The following is a 13,685-nucleotide window of genomic DNA, read 5'->3' on the forward strand; positions in this document are numbered from 1 at the left end:
AGTTGTGCGTTCATTTAAACAAGGCATGCTAAATGCAGTTGACTGTTTGTGTGTTAAATTTTGTAGAACTGTCCTCAGACCTGTTAGATTTGTATTATCTTTGGGATTTCAGAGGTACGATGCTTTCTGTTGTTCAGTGTCCAGTAGAGCTGCAGCAGTTAATCACCAACTGTTGTGATAATCAGTTCATCACTTTGAGGAAAACACAGTTGAACACATTTTGTGATTCTTTACTGGTGGTAATGTTGTGGTCAAAACCAAGCATTTTAGAATGTCCTCTGAGGCCCAAGAACTTAATGGTTATGAGAGTATAAAGAGACAGATTAATGACCAATGTGAATAAGACCTGATATGCAGTGTAAACACTCCACCCGAAGTCTATTATTTGTTCTCTGTATGCTTGAAAGGTGCTTGTGTTCAGATTAGAGTAACAAATGTCTTGCTTTGACCCTTAAACTGTGGCTGTATGTAAGACTCTTAAGCACTCTTGCCTTTAGGCATTTTCGCATCATGTGACCTAGTTCATTTTGCGTACGCTGACCCTTAGCCTCCCTTTGTCCCATTACTGATTTGGATTTTATGTGTTCCAAGCACTTGAAGACTACTGGCGGGAGGGGGGGGTTACATGAAGATTCACGCATACACTTAAATGCTTCCAATGGGAACTAATAGTTCTGGCAGAAATGTGACATTTCCAAAATGATGAGCTCCATGTTCAAACAATGCAAGGGGTCATGAAACTGGGTCGCCATTGGAAGCCATTGTTACCATTGTGTAACCAAGCGGAGTGCAGCTGACGCCCTTCATAAAGAAGCAATTTTCATCCTTGTTACCAGCACCTTTGAAGCCCACAGAGGCAAGTGTTTGATACTCAGATAGATATTGGGTGGAGTATCACTTCAACCAAATTGTCGTGCACAGATGTGCCAGATTCATGACTAACAAGCACTGTGAAATCAGAAACTGTGGTCAGAGTGCAAACATTATATCTTCATTACTGACAGACTTTCTGGCGTCACTGGAAGAAATTAAATGAGGTGACACCGGAGCTATCGTGCCTGTTCAGTCTGCCAGCGATCGGTCCGTGTTTCTGCAGCTGTCTTGACGCTGGATCCCAGTTCATGTTGCACTGTTGTACCTCTTACCCTCTTGCCGGCTTGCAGGACAGATGATTTAATGGAATCAAGTTTAATAACAGTACTGGAGGATTGCGTAGCTCAAGTCACTGGCAAAAGAAGTTGCTGCCATTGTGGAAAAAGTTTGTGGAGATTTTCTCATCCTTAATTCTTAAATGATCTCCAGAAGAAAATTCTTTGTTTCCCATAATGTGGAGGTCAGAGGGTCGCTGTTGGCTGCTATTGGAGTTGAAGGAATTTGTGCACAAGGACATCACTGCAGGTTGGAACCACGTAATCTGTTGCTTGAAAGCGCAAATTGGCGTATCCGAGGAGAGGTACATTTTCTGCCACTGGAGAGGCTTGTGAAAAAAAATACAGTGATAAGCTCTTTGGGGATTTCTAGTCATTCTCATTAATCTTTTCCCCTCTGAAGTTCTTCACCATGGCATGTAGTGATATCCAACATTACAGGTGTTTTTTTGTTTTTTTTTGTAGTTTTCATTTATTGTAAGCATATGATGGAATCTAATAACTCTAGTGTGGGTCTGCCCAATCCCCTTCTAAGTAAAACATGATTTAACCCAAACTGACTGACCGGTGGACTCAGTGACTCGCATAATGTTGCTCAGAACAGCCCCGTGCCTTGAGGGAGTCTGGGCGGCATGAAAATGACAGACTGACGCACTCGATTTACGACCGGCGAACAGGGTGGCTTTCAATTTTAGGCAGCCCTCGATTAAGACATCACACAGACCCAGACCCTCGTAATTGCAAACATATACACACACACGTACACAAGCAGCCGGAGAAGAGTTAGTCCTGTCTAACCTCTTGATTTAAACAGTCTGGGAGAGACAGGCGACGAGAAAGACACATACACTCAGACACTACCATCAGTCATTATTACATCGATTTGCCCACTGATGGAGAAGCGATGCAAGGAAATGAATGAGATCGATATGCAAAACACAAAGGAAGACCAATGAATGAGGTAGCTGGGAGGACATAAGAAGGCCATATCTGACTGGTGTGTGCAGGAGAGGAAGCATCTCAGGTGTAAATACGAGGATGTATGTGAATCAGTGCATTAGGCTGAAGCAGTGGACAGTTTTTTTTCTGAGTCTGTGAGGGAGAAAGGTCATTATTAAGTGAATGTCATCCATATAATTACAGCGTCTTCCTCCGCTTTGCTGTGTGTGGCTGCTTTCAGTGTGTCTGTATCCATGGCAGAGCATCGGTGCGCGTCCAGCCCAGCTCCTCTGGATGCTTCGCTCGGACGGCTTGCTTTTGTTGCCATTTTTCGAGCTGCGTGGCTGAACGAGGGAGCTGCTCCGTTCCGCTTTAGGCCGTCGCGGCTTGGCCGGCTGGCGGGCACCGTCTGTGCTGAGGGGGGACTAAATATAGCTCACTGCACCAGGAAGAAGACAAACTGGGAAGAGAGGGAGGGGCGTAAATATAGAGTACCCTCGAGCAATTAGAGAGTCGAGCAGCGGCTGGGAAATTTTAGGGAAAGAGACAGGGAACTCTCTGTGAGGCTGTTCAGTGTGCCAGCGTAACAGACAGCAACCTGAGTTTATTGTGAATCTCCACTTTTGGCATAGAGTAAGTCATTTATGAACCTTTATAATCTTAATCGTGATCCTGCTTTTAGTCCAAATTAAGTCGCTCTTTTAGAATTTTTCACTCACTCTTTCATTAAAAAATTGTATCACACAAACCTCATAGTTCTATTCTGTGCACTAATTATGCTCAGCAATACATTCATCTGAACATCTGGTTTAAAGGCTGCTATGCACTACTGTATCACCTCAATCTTGAAGGTTAATTGCACGTCACACTGGGTTAGTATCTGTCAGAGTGCACAGCATTGAGTCAAGTGGTGCATTCTGCTTCATTTCAATCCATATTTTGTAGGGCTGTCAACAGTACCATTTTGGGGATTAAATCTTCAGTGAGAATTTTCCACAAATGTTTGGAGTCTTAGCTCATTAGCAGTTGCACCATGGCGAAGACCTCACTTACAGTTTTCAGGTAGTTTTCCAAACTCATAGATTAGACCAGCCTTTTGTAATCTTAAGAATATCTTGGAATTTGGAAACTATTCAACACTACAGACTGTATCTGGAAATTTCACCAACACCACTATGTTCCAGCACTAGAGACTTTATCAACAGGAGTAGAAAAATTGCTTGGTGGAATGTTTTGATAGTTTCACTTAAATGCATGAGATGTAAACTGTCATGAAAGAACAGAACAAAAAGGAAAAGTTGAGTCCCATGGACAAAGCTAAGCATGCTCCCACCCTGGCCCATAACGGCCAATCTTACCTTGAAAACAGAGCCAGAACTGCATCAGTCCTTCCCATGTCTTCAATTCAGGGCCTTGTTGCCTCCATGTGTTCCCCCAACCGTCCCTGCAACCAGAGGAAACTGGCGCCATGGTTATCTAGAAAAGTATTTACACACTATTAGCAGTATGTTCAGACAACTGCTGAAAAAGCAGCTGGCTCAGCTATTTTCAATGGAAGCCTTCCACATGAAGTTAAACTGATGCTTGACGTTTGCGCGGCGTGGTGAGGCATCGAGTCACATTATTGTTTCACCATTTCCACTTTCTTATTCTTCTTATATTCTTGCCGTTAACCAGTTTGCTGTTCTATTTAACTCTACCCTGCGACACTAACAACAGCAACGAGTGATTGAGCAGCACTTCAGCAGCAACTCCGTTACAATGCCACGGGCGAGTGTCGGCCATTTTGTAACTTTGTTGCCCGTAATGTAAACCTAAAAGTCATCATATCTTGCTCTATTGACACTTTGTCTTTGTTTGGGTCAGGTAGCGGTCTTCTAACCTGTCCGTATACATCTATGGTGTTGAATCGTGTTCCTTAAATATTGGTGCAATCTGCTGTCCTCATTTTGAGTTACCAACTGGGGCTGGGCGATATGGCCAAAAAATAAAATCTCAATTTTTTTTTTTTTTTTTTTTTTTTTTTTTTAGTCATCTTGGACGATTACGATTTTAATCGATTTTTGTTGTTTCTTTGCGATCTGTTTGCTATGGCTAGTGCTAGCCATGCCGCACTCCAGTAGCTGCGAGCACTGTTCCCATTCTGTAGGGTGCCTCTGCCGGAGGTGCTGAAAGAGATTAGTTGTGCTGCTACTTTTCGTTTTCACAGTACTTTTGCAAACCTTGCATATGACTGTAGTTTGCTCTGTGTCAGTCTTGTCAAAGCCGAACCGCTTCCATATAATCGATGTAACATGAAGCCGTTTTTTCACGACCAACTCTTCGTCTGCTGTTGTGCCCACCATGACGGGGGTGTGAGTGTTTTGGCGGAAGGAGATGAGAGGCGGAAGCAAACGGCAGTGCACAAGTCATGAAAGGCAGAAGAAGAATCTGTATTGTTATATATTTAAGCTCGCCTCGATTTTACGACTTGGCAAATTTTCAAATCGTCAGGTTTTAAAAAGGCGAATTAATCAGATTAATTCGATTTATCGCCCAGCCATATTTCAAACTAAAGATTATGCAGTGCTTCTTTCAGAACTGTCTCAGCCTTTAAACTATGCTCAAAATAAAACTGTTTTTACAGTGTGTTTTCTGGGTACATCTGCATTAGGAGAGCATGCTTGTCAGACTGTAATCTTCAGAAAGCTGCAAAAATGATCGATGCAGCCCTCCTGCGCTCTGTCGCTCAGTTATCCAACCAGTACTTTGTTTAAAGTATGCCGGCCCCTTAAACCACCTCTCAGTGTCTCACAGCATGATCTACAGCCACCATTTCACAGTTTCGGACTGACAACCAAAGATTTGACCAGAAAGGCCGAAAATAGCGCTTCATATAGGGAACGTAATGCGGGCAGATGGCTGCATGACACCATGGGATTCTACACCGGAGCAGAATTACCATCAATTCTGCATCTGCTTATCCCATCAACTGTGCAAACAATGCTGGGAAAGACCTGACATTTTGAATTATTACAATCGTGGCAGTTCCTTACAGACATCCCAACATGATGGGATGCTTCGAAAATGCGAGAAAACGTGACACATATGCAGATCTCTGTTTCCACATGCTGGCACACATATTTGACTCTGTGCCTGTAGCGGTAGGTGTCCTCACTTTCTCCCTTCCTGTTGTTCCTTTTATCACTTCCTGTCTGCATCTTTTTCCAGCCTGTTTAGTGGTATTGTATATTTCTGTTGTTGCTTTTAGGGTCACTGCGTTCCCGGTCCGATAAGCAGCACTACATTTTATAATTACCATGATAAGAAAGAGGTCACTGTATAAACATGTCATAATATTTATTTCGTCACCATATCACAGGGAGTGTTTATTCCGCATACAACAATATAATTTCCCCTTTCTCTGTGTGTATCTTTCTTTCCAGAGTGCTGATGTCAGTGCGTCGTCCTTGGGGAAACAATCTGGTACCACTCAGGGCTTCGAAGCTCCGCCTGTTCCTATTGTGACAGCCAATCACGTCCAGAGAGCAGCTGGATTGGACGCACCCCTGAAGCACTTTGACAGAGAATGATGGATTTTTTAAATTTTGTTTTTCTTCTCTTCGCTTTCATCTACTTGGTTGTGGAAACCAACAGGGATGTGTGCCAAATGACATTCTTCTAAAGCTATTTGCTGCTCTCATTCCTCGAGTGAAAGCCAATCAGAGAAGGGTACAAAAATGGAGAACAGTGTTTTGGTTGTTTTGTTGATTTTATTTTTCCTAATTGAAAAAGTGAAATCGCTAAAGAGTACAATGGTGGGTGACTAGTGTGTGAAAAAGAAGATATACAGAATTATATATCTGCTCAAAAAGTGCCTCATTTTCAGATTGTAGCCATTTTACAAAGAACTGCAACGTAGCGTCGACTAACTATAGCTTTGGGTTGTCATTTTCGTGCTTGATTTAATGTAGTTTCCAAAAAAATGCAACAGAAAATACTGGTAAGTGGGGCTTTTTCTGCGTTCATGTTATATGGGGTGGATGTTAGGAAAGCAAAGACAGCAGCAATGAAAACATGAAGTTTGAGCTTCTAGAGTATACAGCAGAAGTCAGTAAATAACAGTGCAAAATCCCCCAAAAAAATATTTCAAAAAGACAGTTATAGGTAGCATCATGAATGCTGTGGATGTACCAAACCATTGGCTGACAAGATGACTCCCAGTCTGCAGAAGCTTTGCAGAAGAGGAATATTCCAGCAGTATAATCATGCCAAGCACAGTTCCAAGATGGCACAAGAGTTTTAACGGAGAGTATAGTGTTGCCTGACTTGAATCCAACAAGAGTCCTTTGGGGTGTTTTAAAGAGAAAGTCAGATCCGCAACACCCCTCCAGCAAAAAAACAACAATGTATCTGAAGAATTGGCAGATCGTCTGTCCAGATACAATCAATCTGAACTATTAGGTTATAGCTTTACATAAGTGCAACTTGGAAGTAATGCAGTTATTGTAAGGTGATACTATTTTATATCATTGGACATTTAATTGATTTTGCACTGACGTGCACTCACATGTCTTGTCTACTGTGTATTTATTTGGACAAAAGTGCTACAATAGATATAGCTTTTCCTAACTTTTATGTTGCCATAAACCCTATGTAGAAGACAGAAACCTGGAATCACAAGAAATCCAGTATGACATGAACGCAGCATTTTATTAATAATAATAATGGTACTAGCAATCTGCTAGCCTCCCTTTCTACTGTGAGAAATATCAGCATAGCTGCTGTTAGCTAACTGCTCATTAGTGTGTCGCGTTTCTTCTTTAAATCCTTGTTTTCTTTTTCTCCTGACTTCTCTTACTGCTTAGGTTTCTTGAGCCATAAATGAAAGTATTGAATACAAAGGCTTGAAATAAAAAATACTTGTAGCAGGGAATATAGTAGCTTGCTTGCTAGTTAAAGCCAGGTAGATCAGATTAACATATTAGCATCGTGCCAGGATGTAAATTCAGGGTCCTGCTGACTACAGCTCAGGGTTAGATCCCTGATATAGAGCCAAGCAATCCCATTAGTGCTATTAGTTCCAGACACTTGTGTCTCACTTAATCCCCTTCATCTCAGGATGCTAAATAACATACAGTACATACAGCTTAGGACAGAGACCCTATCAATAGCCATTCTAATGCTAGCTTTGTAGCCGTCAGCACACTGCGTATAGCACTTGAAAAGGGGTCAGTTCTCATTTTACTTATGTGAATATAAAATCAATCATGTGTTCTCAGTTATTTTATACACTACCAAACAGTTTTATTTTAGTATTTTTTCTTTACATTTTTTTCTTTTAAACTGGTTGAATTGAAAGTGCTTTGGCCCCAAATCCTTCTTTAAGACTCTGTTTCTATCACCTTCTCCCTCCCTCCTCTTTTGCTTACTTTAATCTTTGCTATGCATTCGCACTTAAGTGCCTGTCTGTCCTATTTGTCAGTCTTTCTCTACTCCACTTTAGCAACTAGCACTACTACAGTTGTCCTAGCAGAATATATCAAGACTATTTTTGTGGCTATTTTTGTCTCTTTTGATGTACAGTTCTCCTAAATTGTTTGTTCGTGTGTTCGGAATGGCACCGATCTATGAAATGACTTGACTGACAGCCATTGCCCTAATCCGAGGAGTTTTCAACTGTTTCTCTTTGCCAATAATGGAGGACTTAATCGTTGGGGGGCCGTCAGTGCCAAATACAACAACAACAATAAAAACTAAGCATCTCTGACAGAACCTCAAGAAGCAACTTTTGGCTCTAAAGTCTGGACACATTGCTTTGTCTTGTTTTAAAAGTGTAACCTTTCATGTTTCCTCGTCGTTTTCTTTCGCAGCGTGGTAAAGAACTGTGACATATTGCCTCGCAGTCTGCTGACGTGACTCTCTGAGATAAAGGTCATTGTGACGACTGCTTGGACCCGATTATAAAAGAATCTACGAAGAGGAAGAAATGGCCGCCACTGAAAACAACAAAATCATAATGTTAAATACATGTGTATTTGTGTAGCTCCAAGTATTACTCCTGTTTGTCTGCCTGCCTTCAGAAGTTCATGAACTTTCTCATTCTGGTCACGTGACTTTCAGGGCCTAGAGCATAACAATGCAGCTTTATTGTGAGCAGATTGGGAACCACTGTTGGAATTGTCCCTAATCATGGTTACTAATTCAGAAGTGGAAGAAAACCACATTCGACACGTAAATCCAAGACTTTCCAGCAGACTTGCAGGCAAACACACGTTGATAAATTCAAATGTTTCTAATGTATTTTGGAGATGTTCTCATGTAACTCAGCCAAAACACAAATGCTTGAAGGTACCTGTAGCTTAGAAAGAAAGCGCACAAACAGACTTTCAATCCTAACAAGCAGACATCGTTATCCTACCATTTGCCCCTTCAAGCTCTGAGCATCTCATGAACTTTTGGTATTTTGCTTTGTCAAACTGCCTGCAGTCTTCTTCTTCTTTGGCTGCCCGTGGTGGTCGCCGCCGCATATCGTGAGTCAAGATTCTTTCGGAGAACTCAGGCAAACAGGGGGTTCAGCAGTTTTAAGTGGCTGTATGATATCATTCATTGCATTGTTACCGAATTTAGTCGTGTTCATAAAATGTGCAGAAAAGTGCTGCTGCTGTTCTGAATTGTTTTATCTATTCCTCCTGTTCCCCTGAGGATGGTACTGAATGGGGATATTGTGAGGTTTGCCATTGATGTAGACAGTTTTACTTATGTTGCTTGAGGAAAAAAAAATCTGACTAAATGGAAAAAAAGTCATACAACAAAAGCACTTGTGGTTTCTTTTATTTCTGAGGCTGCTCACTGAGCTTTGAGTGATGTCATGGGGATAATTGGTAAAAAGTGGCAGAAAAACAACAGAGCTACTGAACTAGGGGGTCTGGGGGCTGCGGAAGACGCTAAATTTTTACTGTCGAAGGGGAGTGTGAACATCTGCATGCAATGCCACAGGCGGCTCATGCCCCGCTCACAGTCTTTGACTCACAAACACTCAAACAGCCACAGCGCAGATGTCACACTGTAATGTGGAAAAGAAAACAGCCTGATTGTTATCCACCAAAGCCTTTTCGTCACATTCACCACTCCCATTGATAAGATCATTTGCACTCGAGATTGGCAGCTCGCCAGCAGAGTTAATCACTCATCTTACCGGGAATCTGACCGACATGGTGTTTGCTGGGCGAGCTCAAATACCTCCCTGTGTCTTATATGATACTACCCTCTCACTCAGCACTCGCTTTGATTAAAAAAAAGCCTCTTTTGGCATGATAAATCTGTGCCTCTCTTTCTCCTCATTGTTAAAACGCGTGGGATCTTGTATCATCCTCGTCCACAGATGGCCAAGTAACTCAACCCAAACCGGGTGTGATTGTGTGCTGACTGGCACCGCAGGAATTAATAGAAATGAGAGCCTACACAGACCAGGCCTGCACCTGCACAGCCTCTTACTGTCCTCACTGAAAAATACAGCATGTAGACAATAAAAAGCCCAGCGACACCTGTGCAACAGAAGATGCCCCCACACCCGAAGGATGCTGAAACCTGTGCTGTTGCCTCACTGCCCCATTAATTCTCTTTATGGCTTTTGTTCTCTTAACTTTTGTTCACATACACTGCCGTTCAAAAGTTTGTTGTCACCTGAAAATATCCTAATTTTTGAAAGAAGAGCTGTTTTTTTTTTCAATATAGATAACATTAAATTAATCAGAAATACAGTCTAGACAATATTAATGTGGTAAATGACTATTCTAGCTGGACATTTTTAATAGAATATCCCCCTAGGTGCACAGAGGAACATTTCCAGCAAACATCACTCCTGTGTTCTAATGCTACATTGTGTTAGCTAATCGAGTCGAAAGGCTAATTGATGATTAGAAAACCCTTGTGCAGTTATGTTAGCACATGAATCAAAGTGTGAGTTTTCATGAAAAACACAAAATAGCCTGGGTGACGGCAAACTTTTGAACAGCAGCGTACATCTTAAAGTGAGCCCCGGGGGGGATTTCAAGCCCTACTTTTTAAGATTGGATAGTTTGCAGCAGACATTTCTCTTTGTACTCGCGAGAAAAGCTACTGATTCAGTGGCTGACTTTAAACGCGCTTGATACTTTTCCTCAAAGGTTTAATTAAGGATCTTGTTTTTGATGCACCGGGCAAAAAAAAAGTACAGCTACTTTTCCCTACGTTGGTGATGTGAAAAAGGCTGACATACTGTAGCTTGACCCACATTCTCATTCCTATTGATGCCTCTATGGACAGACGGAAATTCAGAGCGCTATCAGTACTTTTCTCAGATAAGGAGAGACTGTGCACAGCTGCCATCTGGTTGTCGTGGAGACGGTCAGCGACAGTGCCGGTCTCAGCTGTGGTGGCAATATCTCCGGTCAAAGAAAGGAGTGAAAGAGAGCAGAGGAGGGACGCTGGATGAGAGCCAAGGCAGGAGGACACAGAGTTCAATAGCCGAGGTGTTCTGGGCAGAGTCCAGCAGGTAAACCTGTTGTGTCTGATCTGGCAGAGGATCAGCTCCTCATTGTTTCTGTGTGTCTGTAATACTGTATCCTTGTATCTCAGCTCAGATGTAGATAGTGCAAACACACCTTCATACACCTGTGCAGCAGAAATCGACTCAGTATCCATATTTGTTAAACCCTCGTGGCCTGTTTTAAAGTTTGAAAATGTGGGGAAAAGCAGTATTTTCACAGTGAAACTTCTAATGTCCACATTTTCAGCTTTTGTCCAAAATTTTCGAACATTATTTTGGTGGAAAAAAAAGAAATATTGAAACTATTTCTTTAAGAACATTCACCAAAAAAATCAACCAAAATCCAGCGAAATTCGCTGGATTTTGGTTGATTTTTTTGGTGAATGTTCTTAAAGAAAATATTAGAAGCTTTACTCATATATATGTAATCACTTTAGATATTTTTTTAATTTTTTTCAGAAAGATTTTTTTAAAAATTTAAAATATTTACAGGAATTTCCTTGCCAAGTTTTGAGGATTTTTTAAAAATAAAACTTTAAGGTAAATGTTTAAGGAAATATTGGAATATTGCTCTTAAGTGTTTGCAAATTTTCCAAAAAATTTGGGGAATTTTTTATTTTTTTTGCTGAATTTTGGGATTTTTTTTCAGACACCTAAACAATGTTTTTGGTGCCCGTAAATGAGGATAACAGGAGGGTTAAACACTGCAGGGATAAGTGTACAGTCTCATGTGAATTAATCCAATACCATAACCACAAAGCCCACGGTATGTAGTACCTCTTCTGGAGCTTTTGATCATATGGCTTAATCTTCATTTGTGGATACAGTTCCCAGAGCTGTCAGCTTAGAAGTGCTTAACAGAGTTGTGAAGTGGCTGTCCGTGATGTTAACGGCAACATTATCAGCCGATGAAATGTGCACTTTAAACATCAATATTTGCTCAGTTTTGTATAGATTGTCATTTTAAAACTGCAGTTACTTATATTTTAAAGTTATTTTGCAGAAATAAAAGGCTCCAAGACTACCTATATGAATCAAAAAGTAAACCGGGGTGTAACATCTCCATCAAAGTAGTCTAAGTATGCAGTAATACACTACCCCTTTTGCTCCTGTAAGGCTTATAATGTTCCATGGAAGCCTTTTTGTGCTGGATCCTCTTCCTCAGACACCTTAAGATGCTACAGTAGAGCTCTGTCTTGACAGTCCAACCCCTGGGGGAGAATTCCTGATGGAACCTGAATGTTGAAGAAAACAGCTAGCATGCTCCTGGTGCACTCCTGACTTGATGTACCTCATCTGGTCATCTGAAACCGCAGGCCGCTCCGCTGGAAAAATGGTTGTTTCTTGTCTCGGTTGTAGCCGCAGATTCGCCTGTCATCGCCAGTGATGATCCTCGAAAACAGAGGTTGGATCATCCCGGCTGCTGACGGACACAGAATGTGAAGTTTTCTTCAGACTGTCACAGCAATCACAGCGCTCTGTATACACTACCGTTGAAAAGTTTTGGGTCGCTTAGAAATGCCCTTATTTTTGAAAGAAAATCATTTTTTTCAATGACAATAACATTAAATGAATCAGAAATACAGTCTAGACATTAATGTGGAAAATGACTATTCTAGCTGAAAGTGGCTGATTTTTAACCCTTTGATGTGCAGTGCGGATCATCAGATACCCATTTTCCATTGGATTTGGGTCACTTTTGACTCATGTTGCGTATCAAATGGGTAATGGAATATCTCCATAGGGGAACAGAGGAACATTTCCAGCAACCATCACTCCTGTGTTCTAATGCTACATTGTGTTAGCTAATGGTGCTGAAAGGCTAATTGATGATTAGAAAACCCTTGTGCAGTTATGCTAGCGCATGAATAAAAGTGTGAATTTTTATGGAAAACATGAAATTGTCTGGTTGACCCCAAACTTTTGAACTGTACTGTAAATGCTAGGACAAAAAAAGTTGGGCGTTCTTTAACATAAGGCAACAATTCACCCAACTTTTGCCCTCATGATTGATTCATTTGAGCATTAAAGACGATCTGTTTAAAGGTTTACTGCCATTGCATGCTGTCTTAGATGAAGTTTCCTATTTAGTCTGGTTAATTTTATAAGACACAAGGCAAAGTTATTGAACCTCCTTGAGATACATTGATTGAATCCCTGAATATTCATAACAAGTATCAGATCCCCTTCAGAGCCTTTACACCTCTTCTTCTAAGTGCAGTGAAAACATGTCCCAAAGCCGTGCAACCAACTGGTATAAAGGAGCGGCATAAATTCCCCGCCACATCTATGTATCGGCCTCTTTGATGGGGCTCAGAGTGCTATTTTTGTGGTTTTACATCACTGGTCCCTGGCCTTTCAGATCATGTACGGTTCATACCGCTGCATGTTGGCAACGATGCAGGAAGTCTTCCTGTCTTTATGACTTCCTCCATGGCGCGGGCCACGGGAAGCTCGCTGGATGTAGGACACGGATGTAGCTTTTTTTCCCATAGCAGATGTGGGAATGTTAACGTCGGCACTATTCCATGCTCCTAAATGACTTCCTTCTTGCCATTTGCACTCACGCCGGAATGTAGTGGAGGTTTTGTGTCCCGAAACTTACAGAAAGTGTATCTATAGCGATTGAGAGCGATTTAAGGCCAGGTTTTGTGTTTTCTTCATCACAATTTTCCAATATTAAAGCCCTTGATTACAGTTTTGACATTGGAAGCTGCTTCTGCTAATCCTCCCAACTTTCTTTCTTCTCCATGCCTTAAACCTTCCATATAGGCTTTTGGGCAAAATCATCCACTGTAAAGTAGTAAAGTTAGTTTATGTACACAGTCATGGTCAAACTGAATGGATCTGATGCTCGGGTTGAAGTCATCCGAGCCACAAACGCCACAGCCGACGCAACCATTTTCTAATGTATTTCCAGCTCCCCTTTCCTCGCCGCCCCCACTTTCACATAGTGTACTTAGCCAAACAAAAAGCCTTTCTCTGTCTTTCCCTCCCTCCCCTCCAACCAACTAACGCTCTCTCTCTCCCTCTCTTTCCCTCTGCCTCTGATGATGATCATGGATTTGTCTGTGCTACAGGACCAAATT

General features: G+C 41.6%; 1 protein-coding gene across 1 annotated transcript in view; it reads left to right on the forward strand.

The window, feature by feature from the left end:
- The window catches only part of si:ch73-335l21.1 (insulin receptor substrate 1-B), a 62,982-nt gene extending 54,099 nt beyond the window's left edge, over positions 1-8,883 (forward strand). Inside the window, exon 4 of the mRNA XM_051943957.1 lies at positions 5,513-8,883. Within this exon, the coding sequence (XP_051799917.1) occupies positions 5,513-5,520 (8 nt within the window). The 3' untranslated portion in view covers positions 5,521-8,883. The remainder of the gene's footprint in view (positions 1-5,512) is intronic.
- Positions 8,884-13,685: the final 4,802 nt, after the last annotated feature.

Source organism: Acanthochromis polyacanthus, chromosome 23 (genome assembly GCF_021347895.1).
Source record: "Acanthochromis polyacanthus isolate Apoly-LR-REF ecotype Palm Island chromosome 23, KAUST_Apoly_ChrSc, whole genome shotgun sequence".
NCBI lineage: Eukaryota > Metazoa > Chordata > Actinopteri > Pomacentridae > Acanthochromis > Acanthochromis polyacanthus.